The 26,590-nt window shown below is 30.0% G+C and overlaps 1 protein-coding gene across 1 annotated transcript in view; it reads left to right on the top strand.

Moving 5' to 3' along the window:
- Positions 1-1,554: 1,554 nt before the first annotated feature.
- The window catches only part of LOC129976511 (nose resistant to fluoxetine protein 6-like), a 45,095-nt gene continuing 20,059 nt past the window's right edge, over positions 1,555-26,590 (top strand). The window contains exons 1-10 of the mRNA XM_056090117.1: positions 1,555-1,648; positions 5,606-5,697; positions 6,559-6,643; positions 9,401-9,675; positions 14,082-14,258; positions 14,953-15,049; positions 21,725-21,817; positions 22,372-22,534; positions 23,416-23,495; positions 24,926-25,072. Coding sequence (XP_055946092.1) covers positions 5,619-5,697; positions 6,559-6,643; positions 9,401-9,675; positions 14,082-14,258; positions 14,953-15,049; positions 21,725-21,817; positions 22,372-22,534; positions 23,416-23,495; positions 24,926-25,072 — 1,196 coding nt within the window. The 5' untranslated portion in view covers positions 1,555-1,648; positions 5,606-5,618. The remainder of the gene's footprint in view (positions 1,649-5,605; positions 5,698-6,558; positions 6,644-9,400; positions 9,676-14,081; positions 14,259-14,952; positions 15,050-21,724; positions 21,818-22,371; positions 22,535-23,415; positions 23,496-24,925; positions 25,073-26,590) is intronic.

The following is a 26,590-nucleotide window of genomic DNA, read 5'->3' as shown; positions in this document are numbered from 1 at the left end:
ACATATTAAACGCGGTAATTATTGCTTCTATTGCTGTAAAATTAGATGTTTAGTTTTTATCCTTACACAATAACATGATGACGATCACATTTGAATTAAGAGACAACTCATTGCTTGGTTTTGCGAGTCTATCGAGATAAAAATTGAAAAATTATTATTTGAAATTTTGATTAAGAGTGGATTATAAACAAAGCTGATAAATCCATATAGGCTAATTCCGAAATATGCAACCGGTAAGTATTTATTTATTTAACTTGCTTCAGAAAAATGAACATCTTATTTTTTTTGTAACTTCAATATCAAATTGGTTGTTTTTATTGGCATTTTATTATTTCACTAGATGTTGAATACGGATTTGTGCGCAACACCATGGATATTATTTGTTAAAACACGATCTTTATATTTGAAGTCTGCAATGATTTGTTGAATAATTAAACTTCTAAAAAACAATATGTATGATTACTAATTATTGTTCAGATTTTTTTTTTTTTTTTGAAATTGTAGTCTTAAATGATAGTCAAATCTTTTGCACGGTCTCTTAAACAATCCAGCACGATTTTGTGTCAGATATTGAAAAAATCCTAAAAATTATTCAACTGATTTATTCGTTATGCTATAGAATTATTTACATGCTTTCATTTAACACTAAATAGCTTTCGAAATATGTCCATTGTAGTTGTAAAAAATGTAAATCATCATTGAAATTTAGAGTGAGTATTTATTTAGAAAGTAGTGTCATTTAGAATTTTATTATTCATCGAATCTATTTCAATAAACATTTTATAACTAGATTATTTGTCAGAAGATTGCATTTATATAGGATTTTTAATATTTAATTTTTATGACTGAAAGCCTACATGATAAAAATTAGGAGGATAATTTTTATCTTTATCCATTTTGTGGCAACATTGTGCTGAAATTGAAAAAAAGTTCTTCAAAGGAGTACAATTCTTCGAAGAAAAATAAATTATTTCTTAATAATATGCTGTTTAAAAAATATGTGAAAATAAGAGTATGTTTGAACTAACTTAATAAACTATAATGAATTTATTAAATTGATATTATAATGTATTAAAGAGCTCCTTATTTAATTTTATTATGATACATTTGAAGAATTTATTCTATCATTACAATAATATACTAGAAGAATTCTTTATTTATTTCATTAAATGAAATTCTGGGGGTTTTAATCTCTTTAGCCTTGAAGCGTCTCTCTAGATTTCCAAAATGAGTGGGAACTATTACACTCCTGAAGAGTAGAATATTGTATGCAAAATATTTTTTATTTGACATTGAGATGAAAGTTTCACGGTGCTTTTATATAGTTTTAATATTTTAAAAAACGCCGAAATGCAAATTAAGTGAAACTAGAAGCAATGATGAATAATTGCCTGATACATTTTCAATCCTCAGTACGCTATCTAAAAGCATGATAAAAGTATTGCTAAAAATTCAGGATGATGATTGCTTTGATACATTGAAAAACAAAACTAACTACTTGCATTTAAACCTGTTATTCAAAATTCTTCAATATTTGAAAAAGCGACAATTTTAAACCAAGTCTGCGTATTGAACAAGCCAGAAAAGTATTTGTTGCTAGAACTGGTTCATATTGCCTAACCCAGGATTGTTTGCCTCCCTTATCATGGTAATATATTTATTTTGTTTAAATTCTGAACATTTGCATTTCCTTGAAACAAGTGCATACTTCTTTACGTCGATTGATAACGTTTCGCACTTTTATCTGTTTGAGCTATTGAAATGCTTCGAATAGTTTTGTGCAATTTAAGCATTTCTATATCATGATTTCTTTATTTAAAACTAGCCGCCTTTGGCGACCAGCCGGTTCGCCAATCTTAATGTTCGTTTAAATTTTAATAATTAAATAGGTTGAACCGGAGTTTAACCCCCTTCTTCGCCAAGTTGCGATAACGCTCCAAAGCTGGCAATCTTTATTATGCACTATAATTGAACATCTGCTCCTTTGCTTTTGAGCATTTCGCAAGGTCGTTGTTGGCGATTTTTAAAAATTGCTCCAAGCAGGAGGTTAAACTCCGGTCGTACCATTAAATATTTTACGCAATTCCAACTTTAATAGATTATTCGGCAAAATATTTTAAAACTTCAAATTTTGATAGTCATATAATTCACTCATAATATTATAAGGGCCTTCAGTCATAGCCTGATATGTATCTCTCTAATTTTCTGTTACCCCTCGTAGAAATTATGCTTGAAATTAAAGTGTAAATGATTAATCTGCAATTAATATAATAATATTTTTTACTGAAACAAAGCATTTTTTTAATACTATGATTACTGATAATAGAGTGACTGAGCATTTAATTTATGTAATATCTCAAGAATTTGTCAAGAAAAATATCTCAGATTCATCATGAACAGATCGATTCATTAACAATGTTTAATTTTAAATGCATCAAACACTAAAAAAATAAAATGAATCGTTTAAAATAATCGGTCGAAAACAGGTTTAAAAAAATACTTAAAAAACGATGTACTTAAAACTATAAGCATATACAAAAATATATAACTAACATAAATACAATTTACTTAAAAAAGCATGCAACTAACCTAAAAATAATTTAAATCATTCGTTGGTTGCCATGTCAACAGTCAGAAAACAATGCGCATGCTTGAATTTTCTTCGCCAGTTACGTTAACGTAAGTGCGTGAATTTTTCTACGCCAGTTGGGGTAACGCTATGCAGATTATACATTTTTAATTTCCTTTATTCTGTGTTATTTTAATTCAAAAGTACTTCAGAATGAATCTGAAACATGGATTAATTAACAATGTTTAATTTTACATGCATAAAACATTAAGAAAATAAACAGAATCGTTTGAAATAATCCGCCGAAAAATGTTAACCCTAGCCTCAATTCTGTTGGGAGAAAAAAATAATTGAAAGTTGGCGGTGGGGAAAATGGAAGATTTTTTTGGCGGAAAAGTTGACGGTGGGGAAAATGGAAGATTTTTTTGGCGGGAAAGTTAGTTTTTAACTAATAATTAAAATTCTAATTAAAATTTCAAAAAAAGGGACCCCAGGTGCACATTCCCGACCTCTAAGGTATACATGTACCAAATTTGATAGCTATATGTCAAATGACCTGACCTGTAGAGCGCCAACACACACACACACACACACACACACACACACACATTGAGCTTTATTATAAGTATAGATTTTATCTGTTTTTATTTATCCCATTTACAATAATTTGAGATTTAATATGATTTTTTAAAAAATCTTTTTATTATATTAGAGTAATTATTATATTTGTAGAAATCAATAATGATTACAAAAAAAATTAATTTGCTAACTTTTTCATCACAATCAATTTAAAAATGATCCTATGAGAAAAATATGGGCTTATTATTTGTGGGAGTCTTAATAATGTTTTGGAGGGCTTATTAAGTAAGGTATTTTTTTCAAATCAGCTTATTAATTAACTAATATCAATTACAGCAATGTTCATGCTTTATACAGAACATACCTAATTATCCGATAAAATGTTGGGTATTTGACTTCTGGTCTCTGTAACAAATTGATTTGAAGAGAATATATTTGAAATAATAATAAACTATAGCTTATTGTCTCAGAATTTAGTTTATCCTTTTTCTCAATATAAAAATTGGGAATAAAGTATACTGTACTGTGTTTTTTACAATTTTTTTAAAAAAATATTTTATATTTCAAGAAATATTGCAATATAAACCAAGATAGTTATTAAGTACATTCATCATGTATATAATATTGTAAAGTAATTTATAATTATATTTGTCCAGCTATGTCAGGAAATTAAAAGAATAAAATAAAAAAAGAGAAATGATAGAATGAATAAAAGAGAATATTATTATCTTTATGTAAAGATAAATAACAGAATTTTATGAGACAACCGGATAAAATTTTCAAGACTTAGAAATACATTATAAAATAAGTGAGGATTATTATTTCAATTTAACATAGAAAATGAACTTTCTTACTTCTTGTAAAGCATCCAGCCTCCTATTCAGCTATCTACAACCATGCTATCTGAAAAAATTTACTTCAGCCATAGAAAAGGGTGATATAGCTTTTATTTCACTCATGGAAATTGCAAAATTGCCATTAAACACCAAAACGAAATTTGATCTTTTTTCAAATTGGTGCACTTCCAGCGTGTCACCCTCGGTTCCGCCCTGAACTCCAACATTATCTTAGATGCACTAATAATGGGTATTCATTTTGTCATTTTCATCATAATAGATTAAAATATATATATTCTTCTGAAAAATCAACCATGTATGATTATTTCCTCCATCTCCACACCCTCCGTTTTTTATTGAAAGAAGTCAAAATCATCATCTTCAATTACCTACTACAAAATCCTTTTTTACCCCTTAAGGTCATCTTTCTTGTTTTCTTCATAACTGGGGCCAAGTAACAATGACGTATTTCTAATAATCAACTTTCATACTTGAAAGCTTATATTATGTAGACCACGTGATAGATTCTTTCAAAATTTAGTTCTTAATTTTACATAAAGCAATCAATACTATTGGTGGAATGAACTACTATCCATATTCCTACATTTAATATTACCCCTTATCAAATGCGAAATTATTAAAAATGCATGAGAAGTATAGGATTTGTTACATTAAAAATCTGTTCCTAAGTTTCCTCAGATGAAAACTGTCAGGGCAATTAAAATTATTATTCTGTGTCTCAGATGTAAATCCAAAACTGTAGACTGGATTCTGCGCTGAAATATTATCCGCGCAGAATATTCTTCCAAGAAGTGGGCAGCTTAGTAGTTTACCTTGCAAATAACCGATATATAAAGTTTTGATTCTTCTTTTTTTAAAAATTTGGTTGCAATTTAGCAAAGCAAACGTTAGAAAATAACACTGAAATAGCGAGAGAGTGTTATTTTCTTATCTTTCTCTAGCGAGCCTTAAAAAAGTTATAATCCCCATACTCAGTATATGTAGTGAATATGGGAACAGTAAACAATTACTTCTTGTTCTCAGTTACCCTTTTCTGAACCTATTTTATTTTATATATAACTTTATATTATGCTCTTTTATTTAATTTCATTTATTTTATATTTTTAACGATGGAAGTTTAAAATGGATTTTTCAATGACTTTCTTATGTGATATTTTGGGATGTTGCTTCTTCGAGTCTAATAAATAGCAGCATAGTATTTTAATATTTTCAAAATTTGATTATAAATTTCATTTGAATAACAATAGAGTGAATTTTAAAAATTATTCACTTTGAGATTCTATGTACGCAATTAAAATATCTTCTTATTAAATTTATTTAAAATAAATATAAATTCAACAATAAATTCAACAATTTAGCATAGCATAATGGAAGCACGTGGATAAATATAGAAAAATATGTTATCTTATCAGAATTTAATATCAGAACTTTTATTAAGATCTTTTTTCTGATATTTTAATAATCAAAAGAAAGATTTTAAATAAAAGGAAGAAAATAATAGCCGAGTGATACAAAAGAATACAAATTATTAACTCCAATTTTTTTCATTATTAATCAATTAACGATTACGATCAATTAACTGCAGTCTGCATATTTTCAGCTTATATTTCAAAATGGATAGTTGTCCAAGTAACTCTTCTGAAAATATTCCATGGCAAGCAACCCTTGAGGGAATACTAAGTAATTTGAAAGGTAAAAATATTTCTATATCCTTTTCTAAATAGTTAACACATTTCAATGAAACAACTATAAGATCCAATATAAAATGCATTTTTTCTCACCTGCCTATTTATAATGTGATAAAAATGCTTTTTATTTCGAACAATCATTTCAAATAATAGGATATCCCATTGTTTTCTATGGAATATGAATGTGATCTTTAAATAGGTGTGATATTTTGAAAAAAATATTCAACAAATTTGTAATTAAATTAAATATGAACGGAACAAATATCAATGATATTTTATCGACTTCTGTCTAAGTAATATCTCGTGCAAAAATTTTGTTCCAAAATTTTACAGCAAAAAAATGCAGGATCTTTCATAGCCACGTAGAAGAACAACATAAAAGAATGTAATCAATTCATTTGGCTTCATAGTTAAGTAGAAATGCAAAAGAATGCAGTCGATTTGCATGACATGATAGCCATGTCTAATCATGTAAAAGAATGTAGTTTATTCACATGATGCCTTTACCACAAAATATTTTGCTGTGACATAATATTTACATGAAAAAAAGCATATTACATAATTAAATAAACTCGGAGAATTTCACATAAATTGACCGCATTGTATTTAAACACTTTGCCTTTTTTTAAAAATTTTATTATTGTTTGTATTATTATTTAATATTATGTGTATGTCAAAAATTTCATAGCGTGTAATGTCGAAAAACAATCGAAAAAATAATTTTAAATGACTATTAAGGATTTAAATGATAATTTAAATAAAATGAACAATTTTTGAAAGTGTTGTGAGATAAATAGCATTTTCTGAAAGATTTTGACTTCTCATCCCCAGACTTACTAATTTATGATATTGCCTTCTTTCCTAGGAGAATTTCTATCTGCCATCGACACAAATGCTTTGAAGCATCAGCCAGTATCAAAAAAGTTAACGCCTGAAGCTCTCTTTATGTTGTAAGTACTTTACAGAAGGAATGAAAAGTCTGTCTCTAAATTTAAAGTAAATTTTGCAACTTAACTAGGATAAACAAATAAAAAGTGTACCCACTCTATGGGTTCTATTTAGTGAGTTAAAGGAAATAAAAGAATACACAAGCTAACAAAATAAAGAAATTATATCGCTTTAGATGCAAGTTATTTCATTCCAAACTTTAAAGTGATTCAAAAGTTTATTGTTGTTAGTATATAGGAAACTTGCCAATATATCAATCTTGCTAATAACGACAAGTAAGACGATTATGTATGCAATAGTTTCTGCTATTGTTAATTTACATTATAAAAAATATGTGCTATACACTATTCCTGTTAAATTTTACTACACTATTTTATTTAATTTACTGGTAAAGAATTCTCCGTAGAGATAATCTCTTGAATTTATTTTGATACAAAAATATGTTTCTGTCTGATATCTATCTTTAAAATTCAGGAATTTTGAATTTCCCAGTTGATGTAAACATTTAAATTAAATTTTGTATATATGCAATAAAAATATACTTAGCAAAAATATCGAGTGTTCACTGTTTACTTAAAAATTCGTAAAATCTAGTACAGAAACAAAAAAAAAATGATACAGTAATTTTTAGGTGTTTTTACAATTCCTAATAGTTTATTTATTTTTTATATACCAAAATGTTGTTTACTATGCTATGGTACGAACGGTTTACTAACCTAAGCTGCATACGGTTAACTAATATTTTTTTTTCGTATTCTGTTTTAATATGAGGAATAATTATTATATTACTCTAATGCTCAAAATATTTAATAATATATTTCAAATTAATGGATGATTATTAGAAGACTTTAAAGAGTTTTTTAACTTAATTTAAAAAAACATAATATTTCACTATTTTGCTCAGATAAGGAATGATAATATTCAATATCAGTTCAAAATATCTGTAAAAGGATCAAACGTTAAAGCGTTAGATTCATACTACACTGGTGGACAAAATTAAGAGATGAAAAACACTTTTCCAAATATCTCAAAAAATACTGAATATAAATAAATGAAATTTGGTATGGATATAGCTTATACCATGATAATAAAGTATGCAAAACAAAAATGAAAGTGCCATTCACTGGCAAGACCTATTGCCAATAAATCCAATGTAGTCTGAACTTAAGTATAAAAGATGACAATAAAAGTGAGGCTTGTACAGTGTGTGTTGCCTCTAGTATGGTGTATGGTCACCCCTGACAGACAGACAGCATGCACAACGAGTATGCATGCTGTTAATAAGGGAGTTAAGGAGGGGTTGTGGAAGACCCTCCCATTCTTCCACCAGAGCAATTTTTAACTCTAGAATGGTTCTGGGGGGAGGTTGGCGCATCGCAATAGCTCTCCCAAGAGCATCCCAAGCATGTTCAATAGGATTCAGGTCAGGGGATTTGACTGGCCAATCCATTCGTTGAATGTCCTCGCTTTCCAGATACTCAGCAACCATGAGAGCCCTATGTGGTCGCGCATTGTCGTCCATAAAAATGAACTCAGGGCCAACAGCGCCCCTGAAAAGATGCACATAGGGCTCTAGGACCTCTTGCCTGTACCTCTGAGCATTCACTGAACCATTGTCAAACACACGGAGCAGTGTGCGGGTATCTTGCATGATCCCTGCCCAAACGCCCACAAGAATACGTAAACTTATCTCAGGGCCAATAGCGCTACAGTGACCATATATGGCAACCAACTGTCCAGGATTTGTGCGGTATTTTTAGAGAAATGTGCGAAAATGCTTTCCATCTCTTAATTTTGTCCACCAGTGTATATTGCAAGTATCCTTTTAATAAAGATAATTCATTTATTTTATTTACTTCTAATTGTAGTGTTTATTGCGAGTCAATAAAAAATAAAATAAATAAGGTTTTTCCCCGAATTTTTTTTCTGCTCAACTTTTCGACTGCCAAGATGGAATTAAAATGGTCATAGATCGAATATTTTACTTTTTTGCATTTAAAACATATTTATTAAAATTATTTTCTCAGAATTCGTTTAAAGTGCCTTCTTTATAATTTTGCCAATTTCGCACACCTCATTTTTTTATTGAAGAGCTTTGTATCAAAACTCTATTCTAAATCAACACATCATAAATATTCTAGAAAAAAAGAAAAAGCAGTACTGTAACTTCTTCGCATACCACTATGTTTACATGCTTGCGATAAATAGAATAATGAGAACTTATATAATTACTTTATAAGAAACTAAAAATCATTAAGCCATAACAAATATGAGAAATTTAAAAACTAAATTATATCAATTAATAAAAAACAATGCTTTTATATCAAATTTTGACAAAACTTTGATATAAATTCTAAATTCTTCTTCTAAAAAAAAGTAAATAGATTAGAGTATTATTTACATTGGGTGATCATTGTATTTTGATTCGACCATTTCCTTCAATACAAAATTCATAAAAAAGAAGAAGGAAATAATCTTTCATCATGAAAGAAGGTATAAATGATTAATATATTAATTCTTAATTTATTTCGTAATCTCTTGAAGGAAGAAAAAAGTATTGAATAAAATGTCTGACAGATTAAAATGATGATACACACATACACAAATATATTTATGTATCTATATATAGAGCAAACTTTTGTTTCAAAAACTTAAGAGCCTTTCAGAAATTTTATGTTTAATTGTCAAAAGAATTGGGTGAATTAAAAATATAAATATAGTTTTGATTTTTATACAAATCTTTTTTATTTTATTTTCAGATATATCATCCTCATCTTTGTAATTCTTACCATTATTGGAAGCTCAATCAGTGCTATTGAGCTTTTTTGTAAAAATTTTGAAAAAGAAATCAGATCTCTGATGATTGATGGAAACGTGAAATCCTCAAATACAGCTGCATACACTGACATCAAAAAGAAATCCTTTGAGCCTTCAGTCTGTACAGGTACTAAATCAAGATACATGAATATTTATAATGCCCAGCAAGTAATGCGAGGCGGATTTCATTTGGCTTTCGATCTGATACTACTAAATGGTGAGCCACGGTAATATTAAGCATATTTTAGGATAATGTACAAGATGATTTTAAGATAACTTAAGATGTTTGAAATTTAATTGTAAAAAATACGTTCTGTCAATATGCAGTTAAAATGAATCCTCATACTTTTTTAAATATAGGATTTTAATGTGTACAAAAATTTATGTTCTTCTCTTAACTTGGAATATAGCATTATACACACAGATGGATTATATATTTAACCGAAAGAATATCTAAAATCTGTATTTCCAATATAAATCTTATTTTGGGTTTCTTAATGATGTTGCACAATGAGTACACAGTGCTTACATTCAATATAATTAAACTTGCATGACAACTGCAGTTTGTGCAATATTATTTCATATTCATAAGTTAACATCATAATGGAAATTTCTGAATTTGATTGGAAACTTGCATGACAACTGCAGTTTGTGCAATATTATTTCATATTCATAAGTTAACATCATAACGGAAATTTCTGAATTTGATTGGAAACTTGCATGACAACTGCAGTTTGTGCAATATTATTTCATATTCATAAGTTAACATCATAATGGAAATTTCTGAATTTGATTGGAAACTTGCATGACAACTGCAGTTTGTGCAATATTATTTCATATTCATAAGTTAACATCATAACGGAAATTTCTGAATTTGATTGGAAACTTGCATGACAACTGCAGTTTGTGCAATATTATTTCATATTCATAAGTTAACATCATAATGGAAATTTCTGAATTTGATTGGAAACTTGCATGACAACTGCAGTTCGTACAATATTATTTCATATTCATAAGTTAACATCATAACGGAAATTTCTGAATTTGATTGGAAACTTGCATGACAACTGCAGTTTGTGCAATATTATTTCATATTCATAAGTTAACATCATAACGGAAATTTCTGAATTTGATTGGAAACTTGCATGACAACTGCAGTTTGTGCAATATTATTTCATATTCATAAGTTAACATCATAACGGAAATTTCTGAATTTGATTGGAAACTTGCATGACAACTGCAGTTTGTGCAATATTATTTCATATTCATAAGTTAACATCATAATGGAAATTTCTGAATTTGATTGGAAACTTGCATGACAACTGCAGTTCGTACAATATTATTTCATATTCATAAGTTAACATCATAACGGAAATTTCTGAATTTGATTGGAAACTTGCATGACAACTGCAGTTTGTGCAATATTATTTCATATTCATAAGTTAACATCATAACGGAAATTTGTGCAAACTAATGCCACTGCACAGATATATTGAATAATGCCTCTAAGTATTGTGATTCTTCCTCTTCCCTGGTTGTCTGCATATCTTTGAATTCGAACAAGACAGAGCATTTTCTAATCTTGAATTATCTCTTCAGTAATTACATGGCAACAATTTGGAGATGCGCAGATAATTAGATTGCGTTTCTTCGCAGATACCCATCATGTTGCCCGGATTTTATTTCCTATGATGTTTTATTTGTGGGATCATCTGAAAGTTTGGTTTACATATAGCGAGAGTTTATAAGACCCCATAGCGCTGCTTTTCTGGTATTGAACTGTGGATTTCAGATACAGGCTGAAATTATCAACAGGACCAAAATACAGTTTGTAATAGAAATTGTAATTATTTCGATTAATTAACTTCGCCAAATAGTTGTACATGGGTATCACCATGCTGCAGTTAGTGCAGAAAATAGGAACAACTGTTCCTTTTTGCCATAAATCCAAATCTCATAGTGAAATAGAATATTGGCCAAATTTGATTACATTTGGTTAAAAGGAAACCATCATAATTGAGATATGAACATTTAACGTTATTTTATGGCCAAATTGTACTATTTGTAGTATAACATGTATTTTATGTACAAAAGGCAATTTTTGTGGATATTTTCACCGTATAACTTTATTTGGAATTAAACCGAAAATTAATTCAAAGTTTAGTCGAAGAAAACTGCAATGAAGATACCAAGGAAAAAAATGCAAATATCAGTTTAAAAAATTTTTAAGTCACTTATAAAAAGCCGATAAACTCGTTTTGAAACATTTTAAATAGTTGAAAATAACTAATTTATGAGATTGTAGTAGAAGATGCATGCTAATCAAACGAAGACCTATCCAAAATATTAAATGCTAATGAATTTATATCAAATTGACTAAAACAAAGTAAGGTATTTGAATAGTTTGTTAACCAGGGATTTAGTGAGTTCAAGCATGATTTTGTTGTAGAAATTGAATCGGAAGAAGATCGAACTCAGTTTTCTGGCTGCGCTCTTGTTCATCATTAACTAAACTTATACATCTCAGCCATTATTTTTCGAAAAGCATTATTCAAATGCTAGTAGAGCTTTAACAATGAATTCATCTTTGCTTTAATTAAATTCATCGTTCAAAGTGATAAGTTTATTAATAGAAAAACCTCATAATGAGCATTGCATAGAACTTCAAATTACCTTGAATGAAGGAGATACATGCCTGGAGTTACTTTTATCTGTACCTCATCTTACCTTATCTTAACCAATATTCTTCGCCAAGATTGGTGTATAGATGGATCAATATAAAACTTTCCTTCGCAACATTATATATTACCTATATCGCGCACTATCATCTTTGCTGTATTGTGAACGAGAATTTTGAACTCAGTGGCTAACGAAGAAACAATGAATTATTTAGAAAAATAAAATGTGAATATATTTTGGTTTAAAAGGGCGATAAATATAAAATCTATAAAAAAATCCAAACAATTTTTAATGAAACAACATCTTGAAATCAGGAAAAGTTTTTAATCTCAACATATTTATTAAATTTGTGAGGACAAAATAAGTAGAAAAAGTCAGATAAGAAGAAATGTCAGAGGTTGTTAACTTATGATATTCTGTTCTGATGTTCCAGCAGGATATCAATACCTGATTAAAACGAAGTAACAGAAAATTTTCAGGATAGAGCGACATATGTTCACGACTTCTTTTTAAGATGCAACCAACCCGTTCAAAATATTTCGTAGGCCTTTTTAAATCATATCTATGATAAGTCTAAAATACCTACTTTTAGAAGAAATTGAATAATATATAATTATTTGCTCCTACTTTTTATACTAAATGTATTTTTGTATAAAAATATTATTTTTTAAGTTTTTGGTATCTATTTTCTATGCCATATCTCGAACTCCCTGAGGGGGGCGCCTCGAAATGAGGATGAGAGGCTTCCGGTATGATGATTGGATCTCACCACCCTGGTGGGTACATAAATAGGTGGGGTATCTGGCTCCTCCCATCGATGACGGGACGTACTTCCTTCGGGAAGGATTGTACCTTGGCCGGTGATGGCCCTTAGGACTCAATCACAGTTCCCACCAGTGTTGCTGTTGCGGCGGTCCGGTCATTCAGTGTTGGTTATCCGTGTGTTTTGGACGAGTTGGAGAGTCAGTGATATGACTATGCCATGTCTCCCTTTTTTTTTTTATTTAGCTACTTTTAGATTCATTTTCAAGAAGTAGCAAGTATTTCAATTAATCTTTTCATTTCAGAGTAAAGGCAGTCTTTAAGAAATATGCAACTCTGTTGAATGTTTAATTGAAAATAGTTCTAAAATCAAAATTCTGCTACGGCCAATAAAGACATATTACTTTTTTTAAAGATATTCTGAACATGTGGCTGACAAAAGAGTGACTAAATGGCAAAAATAGATGATGCTTTCATCCATATGTATCTGAAAAATCAATGAAATTAATTTCTTTTAAATCATATTATTTGTCTTAAATCTGTAACAATATATTAAAAAATGTAAGTGATGCTTTTTCATTAACCAAAATTGAACCTGACGTAACCCAAAATTAAAAATTTTGAATTTAGCTTAGTTCTGAAGTAAACAAGAAATGTAGAGTTGATATGAACTTTTGCCACAAATTTGGATTATCAGCTGATAGTGATTTAATTTTTTTTCATGAAATATCTGCTGCTGAAAGCAATGCTTCAAACATATAAGCTTAGTAAATTTTAATCAAAGATAACTGAAACGAAATTTTAAAGAATTCATGCATGCATTATTTTATTTCCTTACCTGTCGATGGCCTCACAACGATATGGTCTCTAATATTTTCTAATTACATTAATTAAAATTTCTCTATAATTAATATTTCTAGTTCCTATGTGCCAAAATTCCTTTAATTCGACGAATAAATGAATCAAAATTAAATCGGGGCGGGGGGGATACACAAACAGTAGGAATTCCAGTATGACTGTTTTTGAACTGCAAATGAATCAATAATATGATTTCAATGGCTTTGAAAGTGGTGCGCATAAGGCAAAAAATTTTTAACATTCTGAGCAGATAATCTATTTCCGTAATGAAAATTTATATAATAAATCATTGACCTAAAGTAATTCTTTTTCTAATCTTTCTAGATGTTTGGAAAAACTGTAAAAAATATTTCGAATGCTTCAGCATTCAGAACAATTGCAGAAAACTGCTAAGCACGGTTTCTGGAGAAGAACATCTGAACTTTCTTCATGGAATTAAAACATTTGCTCTTTATTGGGTTATGCTTAGTCATATCAACATGTTTTATGCCACTATTTTAAGTAAGTATAGCACATTATGAATAACAATTGTACCGGCTGTGGCAGATAAATCAGTTGCTTTTGAAATTACATATTCCTTAGACTTTGAGAGAGAAAGGGGTGCACTTTCGAAGACATTCTGTTTCCTGTCTCTTAACATTCTTTTCAGTCCATGTCGTGCAACCACGGTTATTATAGAAAAGCGATTTTGTTTGCAATTGTTGAAACAGCAGCATAGTTTTTTCACATTCATATGTATGCATAGTTATAATTTTAATTTAATTTTTTTCTTTGTAACTATTAATTTCTTTATATTTATTTTTTAAATGTTTTTTCATCTACTATGTTACGATAACAAGTGCAATAAGCATAGGCCTTATAAGGTTTTTTTTAAAATTCATAATATAGTTCTGCTTATTATTACACTAGATAATTTTTCTATCCTATTACAACGTAGAATATCATAATAAGCTGTTTCATATCATTTTCATTTTTTTATTTGCTTATAAACTCTTTACATATTTAATTCTGCTTTATCTTCTGTAAATATCTGTAAATATTCAGGTGTTTAATGAAATTCCCTTAAAATGCCTATTAAACCATTCAGTAACCAGAATAGTTACGGGTACGGGTGGGGGTGAGACGGTGTTCTGTTCAATGTCTTTATGATTTTTACAGTTCTTCGGTTTAATTGAAATAACTAATATCTTTTTAGGAAATGTGACTGCAGAATTTCAGCATTTTTTGGAAATGCCACACACTCAATTTATTGTAAATGGGATTTTTTCAAACGATGTATTTTTTGTTCTGAGGTAAGCAATGGTTATTGGTTCTGGTTTTAGGATTTTTTTAACTTTTTTCAAAAAATCGTCAGTTTTCAAATGTGCCGTTTATTTAAATTTCGGGCATCACGAATTCTTAACTCCTTACAATAAGATTTAATATTGTAAAATTGTTGTTAATTATGGCACTCGTCGTTGACAAGCCCGCTTGACGAAGTCAGCGATTTAAGCCGAGTTTCTTGTTTTTTCAATAGTGCCATCTAGGGCAAAGAGTACGACGTAGCTACTCATGCGTCACATTCGCTTGCAAAACCCCCTTTTTTACAGGGGGGCACATTCACACACCTCACAGATAGAACACATATGAAGAACAACCATGCTCGAACCGAGACGCCCAGATCACGGGAAAGACGCACATACATGGACGTAACGGCTTGAAAAATCGTGCATGAAATAACCATTTAATTTTTATTTAAGAAAGCTTAGTTTATTTTATAATTCTTACACATTGCTAATTAAAATTATATTATTGATATGGGTATAATTGTATTTCGTATAATTGTACTTCTTCAAAAATCTGTAATGACCTCGGATTAGCTCGGACGTAAATGTGTGCTTATTTCTTTTGATTTTTTTAATCCCTCCAATCACTTTGATCTTCTTAGTGAGCACTACTCTTATTCGTTACAGTATTTATTTCACAGCGGGTGTAAGACAGATATTCATGACAAATATTTATAAGAATGATATCCTCAAGCAAACAACAATTTAACCGTAACTTTTATCAAGACAATCTAAGGTAAACAATGTGTAATAATGATCTATGATATCAACATAAGTAATAAAAGTGCTGTACTACACATTTTAAACGGAATTTACTATCCTATTCAACAGTAACTTTAGTCGCACGATGAATGTAGCTCGTAGTGCAAGTTGAGGTTCGAACTCGCAACGTTTCGGTTCATAGCCGAGTAACAAAGCCACTAGACAAAAGTGTACACTCTTCTCCGGAAGTTGTTAACTGGCTTATAATGTTACCACCACAACAGTCCCCCACCAGTGAGTCGGTAGAGTTTATCGCGCCAGTTATGGCGAGCGACGAACGTGATTATCGCGCCAGGCGTTATGGCGAGCGACGAACGTTGTAATCGCGCCAAGTGTTATGGCGTGCGACGAACGTTGTAATCGCGCCAAGTGTTATGGCGGGCGACGGCCAGCGTGTGTGAGTGGTTGCTGCCGGTAGATGGAGTTACGACAGCTGAATGAAGGATGCGGTTGTTCAGAACCAGGGTCACCAATGTGCAAGTTGAGGTTCGAACTCGCAACGTTTGGGTTCATAGCTGAGTAACAAAGCCACTAGACAAAAGTGTACACTCGTCTCCGGAAGTTGTTAACTGGCTTATAATGTTACCACCACATCGCCATTGGTTTTTCATGCCATATAGCACAAGGATGAGCTATACTCGTCATTTTACTGGATGGGGTTAAACGCTACTCTATGTTTCTGCACCTAGAATTTAAAAAAAAAAATCCTATAATATTTATCGTGGGCATTCCGAATACGTGCCATTTAATTTTTATTTCCCAAATTAATATTTCTTTGTAAAAAAATAATTAATACTTATTTGCAATCAATTATGTAATTATAATTAATTAATAACATAATCAATTGATTATTAACTTTGTATTCATAGTATATTTTATAAGCAATGCAGCCGGCGTCATGGCATAGGGGTAGCGCATCTTCCCCGTGATCTGGGCGTTCCTGGTTCGAGTCCCGGTTTCGGTATGGTTGTTGTTCATGTTCTATCTGTGAGATGTGTGAATGTGCTCTCCTGTAAAAAGGGGTTGTGCAAGCGAATGAGTGGTGCGTGAGTAGTGAAGTCGTACTCTTGGCCCAAGTTGGCTCTACGATAAAAACAAGAGGAGCTGCCACTTCGGCTTAAGTCGGCTGTCTTTGAACAGCCGGCTTGTCCATGGCAAGTGCCATAAGAAACAACAATAAGCCATTCATTTGCACTCAGATCTTGTTATCATCTAGGAAAATGTAAGTGGATTAGCAATATGGATACATGAATTAGCAATAATATCTTTTAATTCTTTAAAAAAAAATAGCGTCTTTGATATCAAATGATATAATTGGGCCGAAAAAGGATTAAGAAGTTAAGGATCTAAAATATTTGGCCTGACTGATTTTTATAAACCGCACATAAAGGCAATGTTCAGTTACAATATTACAAAATAAATGCAAATTGTATTAAATAAGAAATAGATTATGCAACCTCCCCTCCAAATGTCAAATACTTATAGTATATTCAAACCATCGGGAGTGGTCTCCCGAAAACTTTCTCACATACTCTCTAATAAAAGTGTGATACCAGAAGAGGCCTTGCATGGCAGTGGCGTACAATAGTTACGAAATATTAACATTTGGCTGTAATTAAACATTTTTACTGAATCTATCGCATCATCCTTGGCGAGAATTTTGGCAATTAAACCCTGGCATGTGGTTAATAGTATCCGAAAACCTGCTGCCTTTTAGATGCTTTTTTTTAAGGTTTACGTACACACTGGAAGATATTTTTTTTAAATTTTAACTTTAAAAATCCAGTTTTTTCACAGTAGGTCATTAATATATGTTTAAACTCATTTCAGTGAGAAAAAAAACATACTACACTAATTATTAATTAATGAAATAATATTTAATGAGCTAATTAGCTTATTTTTTGAAACACGATATCTTAAATTCTAATTTATAAAGACACACAATTCTAGTTGGAAATGATGCCTAATATTAGTCTTCATGTTGTTTGCCTCAATCAAGTTATAAATATACATATTTTTTTATAAAAAAAATTTTCATCAACGATGTATAGAAAAGGCGAGATTTTTTCTGTAATTTTAACTTTTAAATAGCTATTAAAAATTTATTTCTATAAACATTAGTTTGATTGAGGCACAAAATATCCGCTATTTCATACAGATTATTTTGATATATAAATAATTGTATTTGGTTCATTTCTTGTTGAGTTATGATTGTTTGAATGAAGCAACATAGTAGAAAAATATCATTCTTCATAAAATGAGTTTTAAAAAAATCGCAACTAGAGTTTTTAATGAAAGCACCTCAAGAAAAATAATTATAACTCGAGAAATATTTCGAATATTGACAACATCTTGGTATTGTTTGAAAGCTAAAGGATCAGAGAACATTATTAAGCAATAAAAAATATTCGATACCTTGAACGATTTTCGAAATTTCAAGTGTGTACACACATCTTAATCTATTGAAATAAAACTTTGTTAAAAGCCTACACTTTAGACACAAAATCCCATACCAAATTTAATATATTTAATTTACTGTTTTTGAGCAAATGTGTTGATATGTTTCTGAAAGTACAGATCACAGACGAACCACCAAATCCAACATCTCATTGGATTTAGCTCAAAATTCCATAAGTGTCTACTCTATCGATGTTAAATATTTACCGGATTTTATGAATCTTACTCTCTTAGTTTTGTAGTTATCGCGGCGTCAACTTCTATTCGATTATCCGGACAGACAGATTTTCTCTGAAAGGAATTTTCTCAAATTTTGATAGAAATCTAGAAATTCGATGTAAAGATCATATATCAAATTTCATCCATCTAGCTCAAAGCGTTTTTTAGTTATCTTTGTCACAGACAGACAGACGGATATTTTCCAAAAATGTTTTTTTCGAACTCATGTTAGTCTAAAGCGTGAGGTTCATCAACATCTGGAGTTCAAATTTTTTGACGATAACTATTCTTTCTCTATACTACGTATACGAGAAAGTAAAAATATGCATGAAGGATGCATGAAATAAAATAAACAAACACTCAATACCACCTGAGTTAAAGATTTATTTAAGAATTTTAGATATAAGATATAAAAACACTATAAAGGATTTCCCCTCTCCCGCTCTGCAAGACAGAGTAAAGTGTCCATGCATAATAGTTCCATTATGAGCAATATGTAAATCCCTCGAACAGAAGTACGATCCATCATGAGATATTAATTTATGCTTCCATTAATTTACTCATCAACAAGAGACGAAGACGAGAGCTTGCTTACTTATATAGCAACTTTACATTCCTATAATTTAGGAATCCTCTCGATAGGAGACGATAAAAGAATGCAGCAACCACATTAACAGAATAATCTAGATTTCGGTTTTAATCGGGCGACCGAAACGGATATTCACTTTTGTGTATAAAGTACGAATAGCAAAACGTTTATGTGCGGGATCTGATCACTTATTGTTCAGGATCCACAATATTTATGGTGGGGAGAGATGATAGCTTTATTAGACAATATTCAGGAAAATTACGGCACGGCTACTCCCGCTGATTCAATTCAACCATCTTTTTCTTAGAATTTGATTTAACTTTATAAACGCCCTGTTCTGAAAGCAACACTGGAGCTATTTTGGGACGGACCTTGTCATTTTGAACGGCAGCCCGATGATGAGGACGACACCTGACCCGGTACCTCACCGTCCAAACTTCCAAACCACAGCAGCGGGAAGACGTTTGACCTCGACGGATTTCACGTGCACCATATTCGCTTTCGTGACGGTTCTTCGGTGAAATTGGGGATCGAACCTAAAACCCTCCTGTTTCGAAGCTCAGACCTTACCACTGGGCCACCACTGCTCTCCCTTTCTTAGCGATTGCCACAGACACATCTTCGTTACCACTGTATTAATTCGCCTTGTTTTCACAAACCTTTCAGACAGTTTTAATCTCCAATCCCATTATAAAGCTTTGAATGCATTAGCTGCATGTATTGCTAATGAAAGAGGGGGAGACTCTTATCACATTGGATAAGCAAAAAGAATAAAATATCACTACTATTAATATCTTGCAGATCAAGAAACACATGAGGATAAAGTTTCGATTCTTTTGTAACAGTTGGAGCCACAGGTGATATACAGCATTTTCCGACCCATAAACAATCGCATACCACATAAGACAATTTGAGAGCAAATGCAACTAATGTATGTGTTTTGTAGAGATAAAATGCTTTTGAAAATTTAATATTCTTATATAACAATGACGTTATATTTCTATCTTCTGACAAATTGAAAATATTTAATATTTTATTAAAGACAATGTATGTTTTAAAACAATTTAATTTGAGTTCGGAGTTTTTAAAAGGTCTATACACTGTTTCACCCTAACTTGGCAGTATTGTAAAAGGTAGAAAATGTGACGCTCCGCGTTGGGAAAGAGTTCCCCATCAATTCCGACTTTAAAATAGTTAAAATGCGCAGAAATTTATCAAATAATATCATAAACTACAGAAGTCCTTTTTTTATCAATATGTATTTAAAATTATTCTCAAATTAGAAGTACTTATCTGTTAAGTATTTTGTAAATAAAGCGAACGAATAAAACTAAAAGATTGACATAATGAATTCCACTTTGGCTAGAATCGGTCTTCAAGCTCAAATATTTGGCGAGCTTTTCTTTTACGTCTCCGCCAAACATTTAGGTCTTGTAAAATATGATGATTTTACATTATCCTGTATTTGACGAAAACTCCATACATATTTTCGTAGAAATGAGATCCCAACATTATATAAAGTTTTAAAAGATGTGAACGATGATAAAGATATCTTTTCGAAAAACATTAGCCGAACTACGCTTTACCGAATATTGAAAGATTTAGAGTTTTCTTTTGAGAAACGATGAAACGAAATGAAATAACATTAATGATTTATTAAAATAATGTATCAATAATATTGAAAAAAAATAATGAAAATAAGGAAACAATTAATTCTCCGATAAAGTGATAATATAATAAAGTAAATAAATATTTACTATTTGGCGAAAAATCTGCGAGGTAAAGTTTCGCCAGCGATTTGCATTTCTAGTAACTTTATACTTTAAAGTAACCCAGTTCCCCTGATAACGACTGCGATTCGGCATGCCTAGAATATACACTACTGCCAAGTTAGGGTGAAACAGAGTATAGTAAATTCCTGATAATGACTGCGATTCGGCATGCCTAGAATATACACTACTGCCAAATTAGGGTGAAACAGAGTATAGTAAATTCCTGATAATGACTGCGATTCGGCATGCCTAGAATATACACTACTGCCAAGTTAGGGTGAAACAGAGTATAGTAAATTCCTGATAATGACTGCGATTCGGCATGCCTAGAATATACACTACTGCCAAGTTAGGGTGAAACAGAGTATAGTAAATTCCTGATAATGACTGCGATTCGGCATGCCTAGAATATACACTACTGCCAAGTTAGGGTGAAACAGAGTATAGTAAATTCCTGATAATGACTGCGATTCGGCATGCCTAGAATATACACTACTGCCAAGTTAGGGTGAAACAGAGTATAGTAAATTCCTGATAATGACTGCGATTCGGCATGCCTAGAATATACACTACTGCCAAGTTAGGGTGAAACAGAGTATAGTAAATTCCTGATAATGACTGCGATTCGGCATGCCTAGAATATACACTACTGCCAAGTTAGGGTGAAACAGAGTATAGTAAATTAGAAGTATTTCTGATTATTTCATAAAAGTGATTATTTCAAACGATTCTTACACAAAAGTGTTTTTGTTTATCATTGGTCATTATAAAAGAAGAAAAAAATAAATGATTTTTCCATCGGATACATCTTCCTGCATTCTAATGACTGCATCGTATTTTCAGTGGATTTTTGAACGGATATATGTTCTTTGATTACTATAAGAAAAGAAACGGCAAGATACCATGGCTTTCATTTTATGTCAGTAGATTTTTGAGGTATGTATCATCGTTGCCCAGTGTTCCTCTAATTTGATATCGTATTTTACTTTATGAGAATGTTTTATATTTTATTTTTGTGTTCCTTAATAATGAATGTGGAGAATTAAATGTACGTTTAAAGCACGATCAAATCAATAAACCTATATCACGAGATCTTCATTTGATTTCAATAGAATCAATTAATTATTTCATGTAAATTAAAACATATCTTTAAAGCAACAAGTAATGAAAAATAAAGAATTTTGAGATAAATTCTAATTTAGGGAATAAAATCAATACTTCTTCAAGTAATTACATGTGAATTTTTATGTAATTTTCCGATTTTTTTATTTCAAGTAATTACATGAGAAAATTTTATAAATCCAGGCTGATTACTTAATCACTTTCTAAAATCATAGTTTTCAAATTACAAATTTATGATAGTAATATAATTATATGTTTGTAAATAAACTGAAATTTATTTAATTAAAAAGAATTAAAGCATTTTAAACTATTTCTGCTCCTAAAGAGTGTAGTAATACCTTAAATGAGTTCTTTTAACTTTTACGCAGGTTTACACCTTTGTATCTTATTTTACTGGGGTTTTACGCAACCCTGTTTCCTTACATTGGTTCTGGTCCCATATGGCCAACATATCAGACGAACCCATTATGTAAGGAAAACTGGATTTGGAATGTTCTTTATTTAAACAACTTTCAAACGCACAAGACACAGGTAAGAAAGGTTCCAAATTTTATTTAATATTGTATAATGAAGTATTTGCATAGATCTTCTATTCAAAAAAATTGTATTTATCGCATTCTTGAAACTATTTTGGTCAGATGTAATAAAAATAAATCATAAGTAAAAGGAAAGCATAATGTATCATAATAAATATCTTTATATTCTTTTACCTTAAATATATATAAAGAAATATTTTACCCTACTTGAGAATCGATAGTAAGATTTTGAGTTTTTAAAAAATGTCCTTCCTAAAAAACCTTCCTAATTTTAGAAATAAAATTTTTTTGAAATTTTGTTTGTGGGTCAAGAGTGAAAAAAGGAAAAATTATATTTTTTAATTTCATTAAAACAGGCAAAATTTTTACTCATTTGGTTTTATGCTATAATTTACTTTTTATTTTCTCATAATAGAGTTTTATTCTATAGTTGAATGTAAAAGTAAGTTAAAATACAATACAATACCTCCGGAGTTAAAATACAATATTTGTAAAAAATAAAGGAATTAACATAGAAGCGAACAAATACTATTTTCTGTTATAAAATGTTGTTTAATTTAGGAAAATCAACCTCAGTTTCAAAAATGTTGTAAAACCTGCATTTGGTAACGGTATGCTGACAAAATAACCATTATATTTTTTTTTAATGTAAAGAGAACGAATGCCTTTTTTGCCATTCATATTAAAAGTAAATGTTTTTGCTGTCACGCCTGCATAAAATTCATGATTCATATTTACAATGTAAAAAAAAAATTAAGGAAAACGGGATAAAATTATAGTAGAAAATTAGTAAACATTTGGTAGATAATTAAGATTTCTTAAGAAAAAGATTGCGTTTCATTAAAGTATAGCTTATTTCTGTTTTCTGTTTTGCAGTGTATGCTTACAACTTGGTTCATCGCATGTGATTTGCAACTTTATATAATTAGTCCCCTATTTTTACTTCTCTTAATCAGGTAAGTAATTTCTATGCTTCCTGATTATAATTTAAATTTCAAAATTTTGTAGGATAAATTTTTACAAAAGTTATGTAGTTAAAACCATATTGATTTATTTACAGTAATATGAAAAATCTGTCATTTCAAACACTTGCTAATATACTGCCCTAACTGACTATTTTATTATTAAATTATTAAAAGCATTTTCTAAAAGATCATAATGTTTATAAACTGAACGCGATGTCTAAATAGCATGATGTGAAATGCATATTTTAATTCGAATGTCTTTAATTAAGTAGGGCGGAGTAGCCTTGTGTGTGCTTATTCTAATCCAAATAATAAATTTCAATTTGATCCATCAAGTGATTTATAATGGTAATAAAATATCATCAACAGAATTTTCTAAAAAAAATTCTGTTTATAAGTTTAGTATAATTTTTGTGATTCATTTCTTTCTGCAGTTGTAAAAGATTATTTATAGAATATATCTTTTTTTTTTTTACATTTTTTAATCACAAGTTGTGGAAAAATATCTGTAAAACAAACCTTACGCTCAGCAGGTTTTTTTTTTTTTTTTTTTTTTTTTTTTTTTTGTAAAATTATGTTTTTTTTAGAGAAAATATCTAGATATGAACCACATACTGATTACATCTGAATACTGTTCAGTCTTACCTACATATTGTTACAAAATTTTTCTTCTACAAATACCGCTAATCAATCGCAACACATTTAATCGCTAGTTCAGCAGCTTGCTGTCTAATCCTCTCCAAATCTATTTGTCGGCGACTCCGACTCTCTGACACACGACTTCTTCTGACGATACACACTACTTCTCTGCAGCTTCAGAGTGCCCGTCTTTTATAGTTCCGGGAGGCGGGGCTAGAATCTTCAGACTGCACCTGGGGGGGGGGGTCAGGGCGCACCTGGGTGTATCTCGGTTTTTAGTGGATGGATCGTGAAAGTTCTCTAACTTTCCGGTATTATCCATTTAGTCGCCAAATTCATCACCAAATCGCCAAATAGTCGCCAAGCTCAGCACGCACAGGATAGATCTTACAAAGTTTTTAACGGTTTTTCCAGGATGACACTATTCGTGCCGGGTAGCAAAATTACAGATTTGTAACAATATAAACTAAACATTTAAATAAAGAAAAATCATGAATGTACTTACATTTAACATGTATTCGAAACAAACATGCATTGGGTGTGCAAAATTCCGTTTTGTCAGAAAATCGTTAGAGCCGTTTCCGAGATATACGAAATAAATTTATACAAGAACTACTCGTTTAAAATCAAAATGTATGTTAAGAAAATTAATCTTATAAAGAAAATTCTTTTCGATAGTAGTAATACTGTGTATTAGCTAATGAAACGAATTTAACAGCTTTCACTTAAATGCACTTTTATATTTGTTTTGTAATTTTGTTAATTGTTTTGTTTAATTCTAGGAGACCTAAGATGGGATTTGCACTTATCATTGCGTGTATCTGCGGGTCGTGCCTCATCTCATTCATGCTGACAAAACACTACAATCTGATCGACGGTGCTTCAAAACTTTCTTTTCATACTCACGATATGAAAACCTATTATGGTCGGTGAGGTACACCTTTGAGATATGAATTAGCGTTACTTTTCATTTCCCATATTCTCGAAATTTTAAAAAGAATATCTTTAACTTCAGTGAAAAAGAGATTTCTGATAATAGACAGCAAAAAAAAAAAAAAAAAAAAACTGAGTACAATACGATAAATTATTATATTTTTATAAATTGATTAAATATATAAAATACTAAATATTGTTTTCACTATCGCTTATTACATTAAAAATAATTCTTTATATATAATTGTTATAACTTAACATTTAAATACAATTTAAAAAATTGCAATTGTCTGAAACGTTTCAAGTTATTGAACGAGTAAAAAAATTAGAGAAAAAAAAATAAATCCTTAAAATAAAATTTAATTTTTATTATTTTTTTAAAAATTAAATATTATTGATTTATTTGTTAATTTTTTTATTAGTCTCTTTAAAAGGTGAGAATATTTCGATAAATGAGAAATTATGGTGGAGAATATGTTTCTTTCATTTTATTATTTTTCGCGAAACAGCGTTTTCAAAAGAAATTAAATTTATGCGCATTTTGGTCATTTAACCCTTTCTAGGAGCATTGGAAGTATGATTTCTAGCAAATTTATCAATCTTTGTATGAAATTATGTAGGTTGACATAAGTTCCGACAAATGTTTTTAGTAAGTCAGAAACTTAGATGCTTCAGTTTTTTTATCTCAGACAAAATAATGTGTCTTGATTTGTTACTTAATTATTAATTAACCAAATTAATTAATGAATCAAATTAAATTTATCTAATAAGCTAAATAAATCCCTTTTCTTATTTTAATTTCAAGCCTAAAAATATTTTAACATAATATGACTAGAAAAAAATGGCCCTTTAAAGGGTTAAATAATGATTTGCTCATCAGTTAAATTTCTTTGATCCAGATTTTGATTGGCGTTCTCATAAGAGTGAACTATTTTTTCAGCTTAAAATGCTAGCATGTCAATGTTTTTAATTAAATATAACTAATATGACCAGACGATAATGTAAAAATTTTAATTTTATAATTGTATTCTATTGTACATTTATTATTTATTTTAACCATATAAAAGTATTTTTTTTTAATTTTATTTAAAGCATGATTCTCATCGGAATTCACAGTTGTCACAAAATGCAACTCAATATTTAGAGGCATCTATAGTTAAAACTAATGAATAAAACGAAACGAAATTTCATATACAGATCATGAAAGGCATTAGACAACAAATTCCGAGAACGAAAAAGAAGAAAAGAATTAGCTTCAAAGGTCTTCACTTAATAATATTTGTCTCTGAGAGACCAATAATTATTAAAAACCTATCAAAAATAGCTAATATAAAATATAAATAATATTCAAACAATAAAAAATTAATAAGAGATGAATCCACTATAATGTGAAATTTACAGAAAAAAAATTTATTAATCAATATTAGGGGCATCTGGATCATAGCCAACATTTTCAATGTGCTGAATTCTAAATGCAGATGGTTTTATTGCATCCAGTATATGATATTCTCTAT

This window comes from Argiope bruennichi, chromosome 7, assembly GCF_947563725.1.
Source record: "Argiope bruennichi chromosome 7, qqArgBrue1.1, whole genome shotgun sequence".
Classification (NCBI taxonomy): Eukaryota; Metazoa; Arthropoda; class Arachnida; order Araneae; family Araneidae; genus Argiope; species Argiope bruennichi.
This window is presented reverse-complemented; position numbering and strand designations above follow the sequence as displayed.